Here is a 17,284-nt window from a genome sequence, read left to right as displayed (position 1 = left end):
TCTCTCTTTGGGGGTGAAATCCTCTCCTCCTCTAGGGAACAAACCCTCCCTCTTTGGGGTGAAATCCCCTCTCTCTTTGGGGAACAAACCCTCCCTCTTCGGGGGTGAAACCCTCTCCTTTTGGGGAACAAACTCTCCCTCTTTGGGGGCGAAACACTTTCTCTCCTTGGGGGCAAACCCTCTCTTCTGGGAGAGCTGATCCGTTGGAAACAACCAGCCTTCTTTTTTTCTCCTCGTGGGGGCCAGGTGTGTGTAAGGAGACCTTAGAGCAGCTCCCAGCCCTGAAAGGGGCTTCAGGAAAGCTGGGGAGGGAGTTTTTACAAAGGCGTGGAAGGATGGGATGAGGGGGAATGGCTCTGAAGTGGAAGGTTTAGATTAGACATTGGGAAGAAACTCTCTACTTGCTGAGGGTGGTGAGGCACAGACAGAGGTTGCACAGAGATGAACACCATCCCTGGAGGTACTCAAGACCAGGCTGGATGGGGCTTTGATCCCCCTGATCCAGTGGGAGGTGTTCTCTGTGGAACTGGAGGGGCTTTGAGGTCTCTTCCAAGCCAAACCTTTGCATGATTCTATGATTCTCTGCAGCTCCTCAGCCCTGGCTCTCCCCAGTTTCCCTGGCTGCTCAGCAGTGGGTTCGTAGTCTTGGTGCTCATGCTTCTTCCCCTCCTGGTGCGTTCCCAACCTCTGTAGCTTCCATAGTCTGCTCTCATTCCCAGATGAGCCTGTTTTGGGTCAGTGCTGCAACCTGTTTTGGGACAGTGTTGGAACTCATTCCCGAAGCTCAGGCAGCAGGAATGCAGTCGTGGGTGAGGAAGAGGATGGGCAGTTCTGTGTCAGTTGCCACCCGGAGCAGCTGGTGGAGCCATCAATCCTTGGCATGTTCCCTTTCTGAAGGGAAAGCCTCCCTAGTTGGAAACCTCTGGTTCCCAAAGGGACAAACAAATAAATGGCTTGTGTTCAAGGGCTCAGAAACACTCAAATCTGGTAGAATTTGCATGAGCCTCACTAGAGGAATCAATGAAAGATGCTATGGGATTCTTTACAATGTCTTGTAGGTGATGGCTGCTGCTGTTAAGTCCTCGAGCTGCGAGGAGGAACAGCTTCTGAATGAGAAAGAAATTGTGACCTGGAAGCCCAGAAAAGGTAAGCCTGCCATACTGCAGCAAAGCAAGGCAGCTGGTAAGTAACGGAACTTACACTTTGCTTGAAATAAAGAAACTTAAATTTCTTTGATGCGTGGGAAATGCCTCTTAGTTACTGCCCTGATTTTTTTCCCTGTAGATATTTCTGTATGCAAGAGATATCTGTGTGTGCAAGAGTAATTAATCAATGCTGTGAAGAAATAATGTTCCTTTTGTGAACCAGAGCTGTGGGTTTTCAACATCCCTGTTTTTAAAAATAACAACAGGTGAATGTGGTGACACAAGATTGCTGGGTCCTGCTCTAGTTAAAGGAATTATTTTCCAACGAGATTCTGTGGAATATCCTGCCGTGGGCTGATGTTGTGATGCAAGCCTATGTCTGGTGTTCCCCACATGTGATGCCTGAAGCAGCACTGTAGTGGTATAACAGATGTAAGGAATTACATATGTTATAATTAGGTTAGCAGTCGCAAAGTGCATTCATGTACCTGCCTGAATTATTGCATGCTAGAAGTTCAGTTCCTGTTCAATTCCTGACTATGACTGTTGGCTCTTTCTATCGCTTTAGAATGTTTGCTGAAGAATACTCTTGATAGCAAGTCTGAAGAAAGTGAATTCTCTGCTGTCTCTCACAATGGCAACGATGTCAGCGGCTCTCCTGTTGATTATGTTTATATACATCCTGACCTGCAAGACTTGAGTGGTGATGTCTCCAGTATGCCTGAGGCTGTAACTTCTCCAGAGCCGCAAACTGCTGCTGCATGTGAGGTGGAAGACTGGGATAAAGAATTGGAGGCGTTTGAATGTAGTTGTTATGGTGAGTAAAGATTTACTTGTGCATCATTTGAGTATTGACCAGTATGGGAGTGGAGGTAGGTGCTTTCCAGGAGAATGGTTTTAAATAACTCTATGTTCTGGTTTGGGAAGCAAAGTTTGTTGTTGCTGTTGACCTCATGGGTTTGTAATGTGTAATTCCGTTGTCAAATAGAGGATTTCAAGGCAGTTTTGTGAAGTTCACATTAACCTTTTGCTTAAGCACTTGAGTTCTTAGGGAGTGGAATGGTAAGGAGAAGAATAGTATGTGTGTATCGAGTTTCTCTGGAGAAGGTAGGTCTCAGCAGTGTATTGTTGTTATTCTGAAGCAGCAGAGAGAGGTACATGGAGTGCGAGAAGGTAGATTTGTTGTGTAAAAGGAGTTCTTTCTCTCCTCTGAGAAATTTCATCCAGAGTGCACACCGTAGTGTCCCTTGAGAGCATGGACTTCCCTGGAGGGAAGCAGTACAAGGGCTCAGTCTCCGAGTATGGGTTGTTGTTGCTTTTGTTGTATTGCTTTTTTGAGTTGGTTTGGTTTTTTTGTTTGTTTTCTGTTTGTTTGGGTTTTTGCAGCTGGATTCTCCTCAGTGGTTGCACATGGATAGGTGGCAATGAGTAGAAGCAGTTTCATCCATGTATTCAAAGTTGGATCAATCCTCCAGTTTGTAAACTGTTTTACGGTTACTGCTGTGTTGAACTGAGTCTCAGTTTTCCATCTGCCAGGCTGTGTGTTAGAATAGAACAAGGGGATGGAGTTTAGCCAGCAGTGGTGACCTGCTGTGCTTTGCTTATGCAGAATGGTACCATTTACATTTTCTTCTCATTAATGTGTATCTTTTGTAATTAATACAAGCATTCCTTTCTTTGCTTAGGAAATATCAAATCTCTGTTTATTTCAATTCCATAAATGGCTGTTGTATTCAAGCTCCATTGTTTAATAACAGAAGGAAGTGGGAAGGTTTTTCCAGCCTTCCTGTAAAAATAATTCTGATTTTAAATGGAAATAGAGTAGTGTTTTTTCACGCTGGGTAATCTGAGTAAAAGAGTGTTTCCTTTTCAGATGTTTCCCTTTCTTACCATTCTAGGCTTTCTTTTTTAATCTCTCATCCATTCAAATGTATGGAATGTTTTGAAATTATTTTTCTTTTTTCCACTGGAACTGCCACAAGATCTCTTATTTTCTTCTATTTAACAAACTTATTCCTACCTGTAGCTTATGGTCTTCAAATCCTCACAAACTCAGTTGAAGGGCGTTGTGATTATGGGAGTCAGGTAATTGTGAAGGGTATGGAGTGTGAGTGTCTGAGTTGTTAACTGCTACAAATAAAACCCATGCTTGGTCCGTCATTTTATGGCTTTTAAAAATCTTGGAAATGCTTCCTTTGATGGCTGGTTTGGCAGCATGTTTGGAAAGCAGACACGTGGATATGCTGTGCTGGGCCCTCTGCTGCCCCATGCTCTGAGTTTTACATTTGCTCTGTCCTTTCAAGGACTTTGCCCTATTTTTATGCTAGGTTTGTTAAATAACTGGTTTATTAGGTTTAATTCTAGCCTAGTGGGAATGTTGTTAAGAGCTCACTTCTACAGGGCCCCCTATTCTGTCCAGTGACCCAGTTCTTAAAGGGTTTGCAGGGCTCCTAATTGGGATGTGGTTATGCCGACAGCTGGAAAACAAAAGTAATGTTTTTGTGAGCTTTTTATGCCTGGAGAAACCATAGAAGAACTGCATGCATGGTGAGAGCTAGTGTCGGATACTCTGAATCCACGTATGGAAAACTGAGCTTTTGGAAAACTGTTTTGTCTCTGTGGCAAGCACCTCCCTAAAAATGAAGACATTGCCAAATTTAGCATTCTCCTTGCTTTGTCGGTCAGTGTAATCCATGAGGGCTGGCAGATGGAATCAAAATACTTGACTGGAAAATGCTGTAGATCTGCAAAATAATCTGCTCCTCCGTACCGCTCGTTTCTGAAGTATCTCCCGTGGTTTAAATGTTTTCTTTGATCTTCCTTAGATGCTGGCGATTTCCACTGTGGAAGCTTTCAGGAAAGTAATTTTCTGGCTTCGTACTCATGGCAAGAGGATTCATTTTACTTCCCTGGCTGTCACCACGCACCTCGCATTGCTTTTCCGCCTCCGTATAGAAAGACTGAGACTGGCCAGTTTGATGATGCTGATGAATGAGGTTGACCGCGGTCAAAACTAAGTTTGGCATCTGAGTTGGATTGTGTTCTTTACTGGTTGAGTCCTTTGGTCTGCTCCCAGAGTTCTGTGTAAGGCCAGAAATGCTACACCCTCTCTGGAGTTTTGCTTAAACTGTTTGAACTGTTTATGAATTGACTGTTTGACCTCTGAAAACAAGAGTGCAGGTTCTAGCTCTAAGAAGTCCATACATTTCTTAATTTCTCTTTGTATTTTATAGATTTGTGTTGTTGATGCAGAGTTGTTCATTGAGAGGAAGTATTTAGTTTCTAAACTTCAGCTTGTTTGCTAGGCTTTGCCAGTTTTGACACTTTTGACACGCTGATCCCTGTGTGGCCGTGTAACTTGTAGTTTCCTTTCCTTTTCATTGGATGGTGTCAAGTTGGTTCTGATAGCTTTAGAAAACTCTACCTCCTTCCAACTTCTCTGCGTGATTATGTTGCAGTTTGTGCACTGTATTTAAAACTGGTGTTCAACGAAATGAAAATACAGAATGAGTTGGTTTGGGTTTGTTTTTATGTTGAAGTACTAATAGGGCAGTGAATTGTAGAGGTCCCTCTGAAAAAGCAGAGTGTTGGTGAGCCTGTTCATCCCTGTTCCTCAGCTGCAGCTGGCGATGCTGAGCCCTGCAGAGGGCAGCAAATGCTGCCTGCCCTTCTCTGCTTGGGTTCCTCCGGCACTGCTACTCAGCCGGTTGAAGTTCCCTCCTGGATTCCTGGACGGAGGGATATTTAGCTGTTCTGCACAGTCCTCCTGTTCCCCGGTGAGACTGATTCATGGCTCCGATTACTTTCTCATTTTTTTTAATTTCACTCTGAAGTCACACTTGCTGGAGTGAAAAATTTCTCCCGTGGCTGAGAAGAGCATCGCTTGACTTCGGGCTTAATATATTTTTTAACTGTGCTTGTGGGAGGTGTCCCACCACATTTAATACAGATGAAACGATCGGAATTCTGTGGAAGCAAACCTGCTTTCTAAGAATTGTTTTAAAAGGGTGACCAAAAAGTCTTTTATCACATCAACTAGGATGCTATGGTTCCAGAATTCCAGCATTACTGAACTCTTCAAGCCCTTTTCCATACGTTCTGTAAATCAAGTTTGTTTTTCAACCTGTACCTTTAATTGCAATCAGCCTTTATCTATCTCAGCTGTCTCCTTATTTATGGAGAAATTGTCTCCAGTGGCTGCCTTGCCAAGCTGTTTGTATTTTAAATAATTGTGAACTTAAAAGATCTGTTTTCAGTTTCCCTTTAAGATTAAAACTGACACCACTGCCACCACCTTTGGGGGAAAAAAGTTATGAGGATTTTTCAGCTGGGATGCGTTGGGCTTTCTAAGGATATGCCGGCAAATGTAACTTGGTTCCTTTTGGCCCTGCTTGTTAGGGAAGGGACTTCACATTAAGTTTAATCTGAATACTCTCACACTTGAGTGTGATTAGAAAACCAGATGCAGGCTCCTCAGGCTCTCCAGTGAGGATTTGAAACCAAGCTCACAGATTCCAATGTTTCTGCACCACAGAGTGGTTCAAATTCCATTGTGAATCTTGCACTGACTCTATTTTGTGTTGACACAAGCGTGTCATTCTAGGCAAGAATATGTTGCAAAAAAACTACATAAGGTAACACATCAGCTTATAATTTAACTCAAGAGCATCAACCCTTCAGCCTCCTCAAATTATTGGAGGGAAAAGCCCCATTGCAGGATGAAGATTGTAAATATTTTACACATACAAGAAATACATTGGCAGTACATGAATCAGTTGGAAAATTTATCAGAAGTATCAAAGATTTCTCAGTTAAATATGCACACACCTCTAAAGTCTTCCTCCTCCTCTACCTGCAGTATGAGCTACTATTTGAAGGACAGAAGGCTCTGCTGCAGGTGAAGGTGCTGCTGGGTTTCTGTCCTGGGGGAGTGTCAGTAGTGTGGCATAACGTGGGGACTTGGGAGATCTAGGTACAGCTCTGAAGATGCCCTTGCTTTTCTTCTCCTCTCCCCATTTTACAGGTAGAGATAATGACACCAGCCTGTTCATAAAGTACTTCAGACTCTGAGTGAGAAATTTTGTCTCGAAGGCGAGGCATTAAAAAAGTAAAACAGAATTGTGTTTTCTTCAGACAGGCCAGCAAAGAAACATAAACTTGTTTGGGTGCATCTGTTGTTTCCTTTGAGACCCACATGGAATGATTTGCCAGAGGAAATAATTGAAGGAAATGTGTTCATATTTCCTGTCGATAAGGTACAGCATTTAATTCATAAATCAGACTGGTGAGAGTGGTTCCTCACTCTTACAGAACCACAAAATTCAGTCCATCTAAGTATCTGTTAGAGACATGACTGCTCCACTTGTTGTTTTGTCTTTTAACTAACGCACTTTTGCTCGTAAGACTAGAAAATGCCTGTGCTCTTGAGGGGACTGTGAATATTTTCACAGACTAAAGGAAAAACTCCAATGGCAGCAGCTCGTTCTGGCCATCTGCTGCTTCCAAGGACACCAGTGTAAATCCCATTGTAACAAAGGTCATTTTGTGAACCTCGTGGATAAGTCTGTAGGCACAGAGAAGGAACGTGTGGTTCTTGCCTTCTGTGGTTCTGTATTGCAAATGCAGGCGTCGGAAGTTCGAATATTAGAGGATAAAAGTGGGGTGGAGTTGCTAGTCCTGGGAGTGCCAGCTGTTCATAGCATAGCTTCCTGGCTTGGCAGAAGGAACTGTAACCTGCAGAAAAAAGCTGCAAAGCACACAACCCTAATAATTGGTTTTAGTGATGGAAACAGCTTCCTCTAAGTGTTTGGAATAGATTCTCAGCTGGTATCTGTTGCACCTCATCTTTCCAGTGAGATTGCTCAGACATTACAGATAAAGCCACTTAGCTAAAGGTTTCTCAGGCTGACTGCCTGCTTACTAGATAAGAACTAGTTTAGTTCTATTATCTGCACTTGTGTTAGCAGGTGGATTAGATTTAATTTGGTTTTTGGAGAAAAGTGGGCACACTGCTCCTCAAACGTATCTGGGCTTTGGTTTAAGGATGGGCTCTCTTACATGGCCCATAAAGTGCATTGGAGCCCTGTAGCAATACTTTGTGTCTAGTTCCTGCCTGCGATTTTGAAAGCTGACTGTAACGATGGTGCTTCTAATTATGGATGGATGCATACAAATTTTCAGACCAAAGAGCGGGCAGTTTCATCATCTGACCCATTAACTGCAGCAGGGCTTCTGTAGCGCAAAGGAGCGACTGCCGAAAACCTGCATGAGCACTGACAGTGAGGGGAAGCCCTTCCCGGCTCTGCTGCCTGCACAGGGCACCCTCCAGCCCTTCTCAGTGGGTAACTGATTCAAGGATGTGCTGACTTCTTAAATCACTTAGAGGTTATGTTACTGTCATTTAGTCTAACTGGGTTCCACCTGGAAAGAGGGCAGATGTGGACGTTTTGCCGGTGTAGCAATCAGGCTGTTTGGTGTTACAGGACTGGGGGAACTGGTAACACCCAGCCTTTGTGATCCTGACTGCCTGTAAACAAAAAGGCTGAGTTCAGTGTCCTGCTAATGGCCTTAACTGTTCCATAATTGAGACTCCAGGTACTTAGAAAACAACCTCTTTTGCTACATGTCCTTTCAAGCTTGACTTAATTATTCCGTTTCAGTTTACCCTGGTATTGGCTATTGCTAAAGCTTTAAGCCTGGCTTCCACCACAATTCAGTCCTCGAGGCTTGGCAATAGGGTTTTTACTGGTTTTGAGGCTCTTTCTTTTTGGTAGGATTCTTTTTCTCTCTTGTGTTTTTTTTTTGTACCTAGTGGTTGCTTCTGCCTGTGGTTAAATTTAGGTTTTGTGTCTACCTGCAGTCCTAAGCCCCAGCAATGGATATGAGCTAAAGAAAAGCTGAAATATGTTCTCTGATGATTATGGCAGCATCCACCTTGTGTGACAATTCGAGGGCTGTATCAACAGTGAGCATAGGAGGAGGTGGAATGAGATAAATATGGGAGATCAGTGTGATAACTGTGCTCAGTTTTACAATTGGAGAATGCTTTGAGTTTGGCTTGATTACTTCCTCTTTGATTAATTGAAGCCTCACCTAATTGAGCTGAGAGCTTTCCTTTCGCTGATTTCCAGTGCCTTGTGTCCATTTCTGCTGTACTCGCTGTGGTACCTTAGACACGACGCTGATTTGGGAGGGATATTTATTTTTAGCACTTCTTCCCATGATTAATCCATGCAGGTTCTGTTTGGCCGTTCACTGCTATTTTAACGATGTAGGCAGCAGCTGTTTTCTCCATGTCTTATCAAATATCCTCCATGTTCTAATAATAACAGAGAAGTTTCTTTAGTCTTGGCTATTCCAGAATTCCACTCAGGGGATCTGGCGGCATCTCTTCACAGGGACTGTGATCTAGGAACGAGTACTTGTGGCTACACAGATTCTTTGTTTTAAAAAAAATGTGTGATTGAGGTTTTAGTATTGATTTTACCTTCATTCTATCATTAGATCTAGGATGATATTTAGGGCTGAATTTTTTCAACAGCTCAGTAGTTTTAACTATCTTCTTGTTGTTTTGGTAAAATGACAAATATACCAAAGTTCTTTGCTATCAAATGCTGCAGGGATGATTTAATTAGACTAATTTATGTTTTCATTAACATAGCTGTTGACTGTGTTTTAGTGCTACTGTTTACAGATTATTTTGTGATTTTTTTTCATCGTTTTCTCTCATTCTTTGTCTTGCCTGTTTACTATAAAAAAAACTGATACTGTAGTGATTGTCTAATTTTGAACAGGATTTTGTCTAAGTTGAACAGGATTTGGAAGACAAAGTATTTTCACTACTCTTAACAACTCCTGAGTTAGTTACCACAGAACATTGCCTGTTCTTCTTCTAAAAAAATGAACATTTGTAAATGCTTCATTTAAAAAAAAAGTTATCAAGGACAATAATGGCAGACGTAGAAACTGCTTAGAAGATTTTCTTTGTCAGAGTTGATATGAAAATTATCATAGAATGGTTTGGGACGGAAGGGACCTTAAAGATCATCCAGTTCCAACCCCAATTATGTTTGGAAGGAAGCTGTGTGATAAAGCGCTTCAGGTGCCACTGCTAGTAAACATGAAGAGCTTTGTGTATTGAAAAGCCTGGGTCGCCTGGAAAAAGATGACTTGACTGCCAGGCTGTGATTTGCCAAATGAAATGTCTATTAAAATCTATAATGATCATTACGATGTTGCTATAGTTACCCAAGCTTCCTTAGTTCCAGGGCTGCAGTGTTTTTCACTTGGAGAAGAATCCCTTTTCCCCCTCATTCTTTCAATATAATCAAATAGACCTTTCAGAAGTGCTTTTAATTTGCATGAATTAGTTGATGGAATTTATTGCCACAAGAAATCGTACAAGCCAGAAATATAGCCATTCCCAAACTGCGTGCTTTTTATTTTATGCTATCTTTAAATTAAATCTCATTGAGTCATACTCTTGTGTTCTGTCCTGCAGGGCAGAGGTGGCCACCCCTTGGCTCAGAGGGTAAAGTGCTATCGGATAGCGCTGTGGGTCTCGTGTGTGCGTTACCAAGAGGATAAGTGGTCACACATTTGTCTGAGTTTATATGAGAGGCTTATGCCCACTTGTTCTTCAGTCGGCTCTCGCCCTTCTGAACATTCCTGCTTTGAAGTATGCCTGGACTAAGAAGTGAAAAGGTTGAGGAGGAATGACTTTTCTAGTCAAGATAAGCCATTGTTGTTCCGTTAGAGCTCATTCCCTCGGACTCTGCAGGTACTGCCACCCTTGTCATCGTGGCTGATTGCTGCGGGATGTTTGTGAATCTGTTGGAAAATATAACCTGTTATTTGTAACATGAAGGGATGGGCATAGGTCCCGTGGTGAGATCCTGTTAGACCATTCCTATGCAGGTTTCCTCGCTGAGTTCAATAAATGATAATATATCAAGGTTATAAAAACAATGCAGAGTGAAGCAGAGGAGATAAAACTGAAGGATTCTGCTCTGTCATTGTGGCATCTGGGCTGCACCAGCAGCACATCTGCCCAGCAAAGACCAAAGATCAAGTTTGTCTTACAGTGCTTATTTTTGTCAGGGATTGTTCCCTTCGTAGTTAGCATGAAAGAGTGTGTGTTTAGGCATTTCCCATCGTGTCCCGTAGGGTTATTATGCAAAGATTACTCTCTTGTTGTGGCCGTACATTTCCTGCCTATTACAAAACCTTTTTCCTATCCAATGTGGAGCTTCTATTATGGCTTAAACCCATTTTTAACATGTACATTTGTGTCTATATAAATAACTAATGGAGAGAAAGTATTTGCTGAACTAAATATGTTTGCTTTAGCGCTGCAAAGCTTTGTCCTTCAGGAAAATAATCTGACGGGATACACGAAAGCATTCAGTTTTTAGTTATGAGTGTGCACATCTGGCCAAGGCATGGCATTCCTAGTGACACGATCCCTTGTTCCCTTCCTCGCTGGCCCAGTCTGGCTGGATGAGTGTTCAAGGATGCATCTGCAGAGGAAGGTGAGGGTCTCTAATGTACCACTCATGTCCAGATTCAGATTCGTCATTGATTTTTGCAGGCCCTAGGAGTGCCTGCAGGCTTCCTTAAGTGAAGATGAAAATGAAGTGATAGAGTAATATTGACTGCAGTGTTTGTTGCAGCTTGGATGTGTGGATAAAATCTCCTACCCCTTATATGAAACTACTTGTTTATTGCAGGTGAAAGCTATAGACGGTTGCTATCCCAGCCTTCCTGAGGTTTATGAGGAGCTGAATGGAAGAGGCTTCTTTTAAGCCTTTGATATCTTTAGGTCCATCTGCTCTGTAAGAGCCTTTATCCTCTTTGCGCATTCTTGAGTTGGAGTAAGAACAATCAATATAATTTTGTACACAGAGAAGAAAGGTATTAACATTTGAAATGGCCACAGATCCATATCCTCTTTTTCATATTAAATTAACAGGGAATTGGTTATTTAAATCCCACAAACAGTTTTGAAAGCAGCCGAAAGCTCTCCCAGATCTGCAGCATGCAGGCAGAACGGTTTGTTGTGAAAACAAAATGATTCCCATACTCGGGTATGTCTGAAAGAGTCTGTTCACCAATTCCGGTGTGTTTCGAAGTTCAATTTCCTGGCATCTTTTTAATCTACTGTCTGAACACATTCTGAGGATTGGAAACATCATGTGGGCTGAATAAATAAAACCACCAAATTGCCTGGGGTGCATCTGTGCCCCCCTCGCTGTGCAGGCTGCCTGGTTTTCTGCCGGCAACCTGACCATTTCAATCAAGTTTTTAATGGAGTCCTGGGGCTTCTCTCGTTTCTGTTCAAGCAGAGTCTGGCACCGATCTCCCTAAGTCCGTAACAATGAAAAGCTTTATTTTAGCTTCTGATTGTACAGAAATTTAGTGACAGGTAGGAGAGAAATAAACTGGTCAGGCAAGTGCTAAAATAGGGCTATAGTTAGGAAAAAAAAAAAACAACTTGCATTTTGCTTTGTCAGATTAAGAAATGCAAAGTATAGGGCAGCCATAAATCAGCCTTCTCTGTAATTTTGTCCAGATTTTGACAGATTGACAGTTTTAATTAAGAGTATTTTATTTAATTCCTTTTGCCTTTACACCTGAGAGCACTCGCAGGCTGTTGCAGGTTTAGACTGCAGTCCTGCGGGGTTTTTTTTGAAATATAATTGTTGGTCATTAAAAAAAATTGAAGTAAATATTATGAAAGCTTTTAATTTTCATTCCTATTCAGGAAGTTTCCAAATCACCTCTGACACTTAGGTTATTTTCAACAGTTTCTTGTATTTCAAAACCCTTTTATTATAAAGGAAGAATCTACCATAAAACCAGAACAGTAGCCACTTTGCAATAATTATGGGCTGAAGAACTCTTCTACTTTAAGTAAAAGAAGCTTTTGTGATGGTCTCTCAATGTTAGGATTTTAACAGCAGTTATTTTAACAGTCAATAAATGCTGAAGTACTCTGATCTCTATGGAATTGATGTTGGGGTTTTATAAATAAGAAAGATATTCAGTATCTCTCTGTGTCCTTCAAGGAGTTATGAGCATTATTCTTCCATACAGTAGGTGGAGACAAAGACCTAATGAATTTTATGATGTCTCAGACTGATATTATTGGCTATGCTAGGTTTCTCCTCATTTTTGGTATTTTTAAATGCCTTTATAAAAAGAACAAATATAAACCAATTTTGTTCCAAAGTCATTTAAATTATGTTTACATTAAGAGCTGTAATTCTTTTGCTGGTTACTATTGCTAAATTGTTTTTTTCAAATACAAGGTCTGATTTGGAGATTGAGGAGGTATCTGTGAAACCTTTCTGTGCAAGTTCAGATCTGTCTTAGGCCCAAAAATTCAGGGGTCAAAGCACGCCCAGGATTGGCTTCAAGTTTGAACGTATCTTAAATTCCCAGCAGTGTAGGAGTTGGATCTCTGTGCAGACTGGAAGGCTGAGGTGTGGTGATGCGTCTGGTTTTAAAGTGAATTTGTATGTGTACCTATGTTTATATAAATCATGTGCTTGTTTACAGGTGGGTGTTTGTGCTTACAGCATGTTTGGCAGCACACAGAATGTGGCATTGGCATCCTGCCTCTGCCTAAATTTAACTGAAACCTTACCTTGTGATTTGGAGCAGCGAGAACAAACGGATTGTCATCCATAAAATGGGAGAGATGGGTTTATTAGCATGTCAAAACGAAAATGGAGCTTGCAAGTTTCTCAGTTACATTGATTGACTATTTCAAGTGAAAAATAATCTGTAGATAGGTTTTTGTTTTAATCTTCTCCTAAATATCAGTGTAAGCACTGGGCTGTTAGATGTGTCTTTGACAGAGGAAGTCTCTGCTGTATGCGTCATACCACATGCACTGAAGTTGATGGGAATAGTCACCCCAGATGTGGATTTCCAGATATATAACAGTGCTGGTGTGTTTCTCCAGTTCTGCTGGATGCAAAGCAGGTTGCTGTGAGAGAGAAGGCTTTGTCACATCTGTCCCTCATGCTCAGCTAAGGGTACAATTTGACATTAACCTCTGTGATTTCAGCAAATCAAAGAAGGATTCCATTGTTCGTTGATCTCGGACCGGACTGTTGACAGTTTTTGTGCAGTTTAAGAACTGCAGAGTTCGGCTAGTGAGGTTTGTGACAGCGCAGATACCAGAATACAAAGGGGGTTTAATCCAGCCAGGAGGAAGTGGAACCCCATGGCAGGATAGATCAGATGTCCTGATCTCAGAAGCTGTTTAAACAAACCCTTTAAGAAGGGATTTCTTGCCTTGTTTGCAGTTCCATGGGTTGCTTCAAAGCTTGAGAAGGATTGCTGTCAAGCGCCTTCTGCTCCTTGTCCACCTGTGAAGGGAGAAAGTTTGTTTCTCAGAAGTGATACTTAGGATTAAATTTAAAGCGGGAGAATGAGTTGTTCTGATCAGTTCCTCAGTATGCCACATAGCTTTGTATGGATAGGACATAGCTTTTAATTTCTCTGGAATGCTGACATGCAGAAGAGTTGTGCGAGACCTGATTTTCACTTGTGGGCAGAATGTGCTGTAGAAAGTGAAAATGTATGTTATTATTAAATACAGTTCAAATGAAGAGGCAGCGAGCAGAGTAGTTCTCAAAAATTAAGACAACACAGGCTTTGGGAGTAACTGATGAAGATGTGCAAAGTCAGCACTTGCCACAGTATCGTGTCTGTTCTGGTGAGGTGAGTGTTTTGCAGGGTATTTATCTGAACAAATCTCAATATCCTCCAGTAAACATTAGTGGGAAGCTGGGAACGACATACAGGTGGGTGTATTGGTCTTGCCACCAGTGACACGCAGAGCCTGTCTTGCCAGCATCGTTCAAGTAGCGGCGAAGGGGGATATTGGATTAGAAAGTCTGAACATCTCAACATTGCTTTAACTCTCAAGGACAGAAGCAGCATTCAGCTTTTCAAATGCAACATGGAATTTTCCAATTTTGACTTACTGAGCTAATCACAAGGATTGAACAGAAATCCGGACTTGGAGAATAAATGATGATAGTGAGTGAACACACAGTCAAATGACTTTGTTACTGCTTGGTACAAGGATTACATTTATTGGTCTCACTTAAAGTTATGATTCTTCAGGGTTTCTTGTATGCTTCTTTACTTCAAGAGTGTAATTTAATTTAAAATGTCAAGGTCTGTGTAATAAACTGAGTTAGATCATTAGCAGACATAAACTATTACATTCCTGAGGCTTGTGGCACTACTCACTGTAAATCCGGCACAATGCATCTGCAACCAGGAATGCTGCCAGGGCTGAGAGCTCTGGAGGAACCCTGCTTTTGATGCATCCATCTGAACTTTGTTAGATTGAGGAAATAGCATTTTGAAGATCCCAGAGCCAAATGGAGATGGTCAAACCGATGGCCTGGTCTCTGGCTGTATCTGCCTGCATCTGCTCCTTGACTGGCAAAAGCTAATGAAAGATGTGCTCTCTAAATGAGTTTGTGTATAAGCACTCAGGTTCTGTGCTCTTCTGGACTGCGGCAGTGCAAGGGATGTCATGAAGCAGGAATGTTTGTAGCTTTTGGATAGAACACGTGAGACCACAGCTTGCTCACCTCCTCTGTGTGCTCAAGCTGCTTGCTGAGGCTTCCTTTCTATTTTTCCTTGGCTCTTGAGAACATATGGGGTCTATATCATATATTTGCCTGGAATTGTTACCAAGCACTCCAAAGAGAACTTCTGAATGCCTGCACTGTGTTAGACACCAAGGAAGCTGGGGGAGAGGTGGGCTTGAGATGTGAATCTGATCATAGAGGAAGTGGAGTTGGCAGAATCCCTGTGGGTGCTCACAGTCCCTCCAAGCCACTGCTGGAGCATTTGGACCATTGTCTGGGGAACAAAATCTCTTGAACAGGTGAATTTTTTAAAGGGGTGCTCAACTGTATTTTGGGCAAATCTGGCCTCTTATCCATGGGTTTGTTTAATTTACATGAGAGGATGAGCTGCTTTTAGCATATTCTTTCCTTCTCCCTGTTCTCTTTGTGCAAATTCAGTGCTTGGCCGGTTTGCTGAAACTCTGCTAAGGTGTAAATCCAGGGGTTTGAATGCCTGTGTGCTGGAAAACTCACAAGTTATTTAGCTGAACGTACAGCTTTCAGCATGTATGGCTTTCCAGTTCAAGCTGATGACCTGAAAGGACACGGCCTTGGGAATTATCAGTGGTTGGAGCTGTTTGCTTTCTTCTGTTTTGTGTGCTGGTCATTGTGTATGGAGAGCACACACTTCGCTGCTCGGAAGGGGCTGAACTAAACCCAGTGAAGAAATATTTAGCAATACACTATTTAAAATAAAAACAGTTAATTTTTCCTTCCTTTCCCAACATAATACTACAAGATAAGAACTTTTAAGTTCTGTGTTGTTACGTTTTGGTTGTTTGTCTGTTCCTTACAGATGAAGGTAGCTTTTGTAGTAAGTTTTCTGAAGTGAAGAAAACAATGAAAACTCTGCTCTTTGCGTGTACTTATTCCTGCTTCTAAAATTAATTGCTTGAGTCTGAACAGAATTTGCAACTAAAAAGTCAAAAAACAATAGATGAAATAACATTTGTAGCATTTCAGTGGTGTTCTATGTGGTGTTAAATATTTCACACAAAAATGTGGAAATGGATCAGTATCAATGCCATCAAATTTACTGCTTTTCTGTATGTGAATTTCCCTTATGTTCCTCTGTAAATTCATGTACGTAATTTATACATTGTATTATTCATATTCTATATTGATAGCAAGCATAATTGATGAGGGAAAAACCCCTCAGCAAGTTATTATATTTGCTTATTGTCTGACTTGTTTAAAAATGCCCTTGGAAGTGGAAGGATAATGAATGGTGTGCTGTGGCTTAGTTCCATTTTTAAGGATGGCATGTGGATACTATCTGGTAGGCTTGAAAAATGAAGCTGCCATAGCTGCACATCTTAAGTGCTAATGGTTATGGCAGAGAGGTAGGAACAGTTGCTGAACGGGGAGCTAAGACACTGGGATGGACAGAGCTTTTCATTCCAGTGCAGAGTTAATGTTTTTGTTGGCTTTGCTGTTTCTGTTGGCTTACATTTAAAGGATGCAGCCTGCTCTGTGAGAGGAAGAATGAAGTGTCAAAAGTGGCTGGAGGGAAGCTTCTTTGAAAGTTACTGGATTTGTGAGCCAGTAAGTAAGGGGGCAAATGTAGTGTTAGCTTAGAAGGAAGGAAATTTCATTTGTGTGTGTTACTTTGTTCACAAAGGGCCATGTCTTGGGAGATACTAAGGATTAAGTGTTTTTTGATAAAATGTTCTTTTGTAGATTCAACTTCAAGTTGCCTTGGGTTTCCTTCTCCAGATATGCATAAGATTTGGCTCTGTCTCTGACAGCTCTAGTTTTGCTCAAATTATTTATCAAACTGCTTTGTAATGTCTGACTCGAATGCACGTAACGTTTGCCTAAAAAATGCATTTTGGTAATGAGAGACCTTGCTTGAGGTCTCTGCTATTAAATCTTTGCTGAGGGGCAGGGAGAGGCTGTGAGTTTTTTGGCGAAGTTAATAAAATGTGTGGATTAGCGAAGTGCTGATTAGTGAGGTTCTATTGTAGACAGAAACATTCCTGCCTTAGCTGAAACCCAGATGGAAAGCTGCCCGCCTCGGATTGTGGAGAATGGTTTATGTTGCTGCTGTGCTGTAGTATGTTGCTGAGGTTGCAGCAAAGTGAATCTCACTAATGTCTTCAAGTGTAATTAACAATGTTGTTCGATGTAAATATTTGAATACTGCTCCTTCGGTCTCTATAGGGCCCTGTTTAAAACAATTTTTGCCAAAGAGCTGAAAGGCCACTAGGAATGTGTGTGCATTAATAAACTTCTCTTTGTCCTGGACTTCATCCAGAGCTTATAGAGGGCAAATAGGAAGATCTCATCCTATCTGATGTATTTACAGTAGAGCTCAGAGCGCTTGATCAAGGCTTCATTGTGCTGTCATTGTGCTTGGGGTTTAGTTTAGATATGAAACAGAGTGCGGGACGTGGACACAACAGGCAAAAGGATCCAGGGTACTGGAAGGGCTGAGGGAGAAAAAACAAATGGAGTTGATCAGAAAAGCAGTGGACTGCG

General features: G+C 41.7%; 1 protein-coding gene across 5 annotated transcripts in view; it reads left to right on the top strand.

Annotated features, from left to right (window-relative positions):
• COPRS (coordinator of PRMT5 and differentiation stimulator) overlaps window positions 1–17,284 on the top strand; it is a 172,308-nt gene that overhangs the window by 200 nt on the left and 154,824 nt on the right. For 2 of the 5 annotated variants that reach the window (XR_008452809.1, XR_008452808.1), the window contains exons 1-2: window positions 438–1,146; window positions 1,714–1,962. Coding sequence is in view for 2 of the 5 variants with exons in the window: in XM_054083157.1 (XP_053939132.1) it covers window positions 1,062–1,182; window positions 1,714–1,962; window positions 3,971–4,140 (540 nt within the window). In the remaining 3 variants the exon portion in view is untranslated. Of the gene's footprint in view, window positions 1–416; window positions 1,183–1,713; window positions 1,963–3,970; window positions 5,034–17,284 lie in introns of those variants that run through there. The other 3 variants (XM_054083158.1, XM_054083157.1, XR_008452810.1) reach the window with 3 other exon arrangements.

The sequence above is a fragment of the Cuculus canorus genome, chromosome 18, assembly GCF_017976375.1.
Source record: "Cuculus canorus isolate bCucCan1 chromosome 18, bCucCan1.pri, whole genome shotgun sequence".
Lineage (NCBI taxonomy): Eukaryota > Metazoa > Chordata > Aves > Cuculiformes > Cuculidae > Cuculus > Cuculus canorus.
The sequence above is the reverse complement of the archived record's forward strand: the minus strand, read 5'-3'. Positions and strand labels throughout refer to the sequence as shown.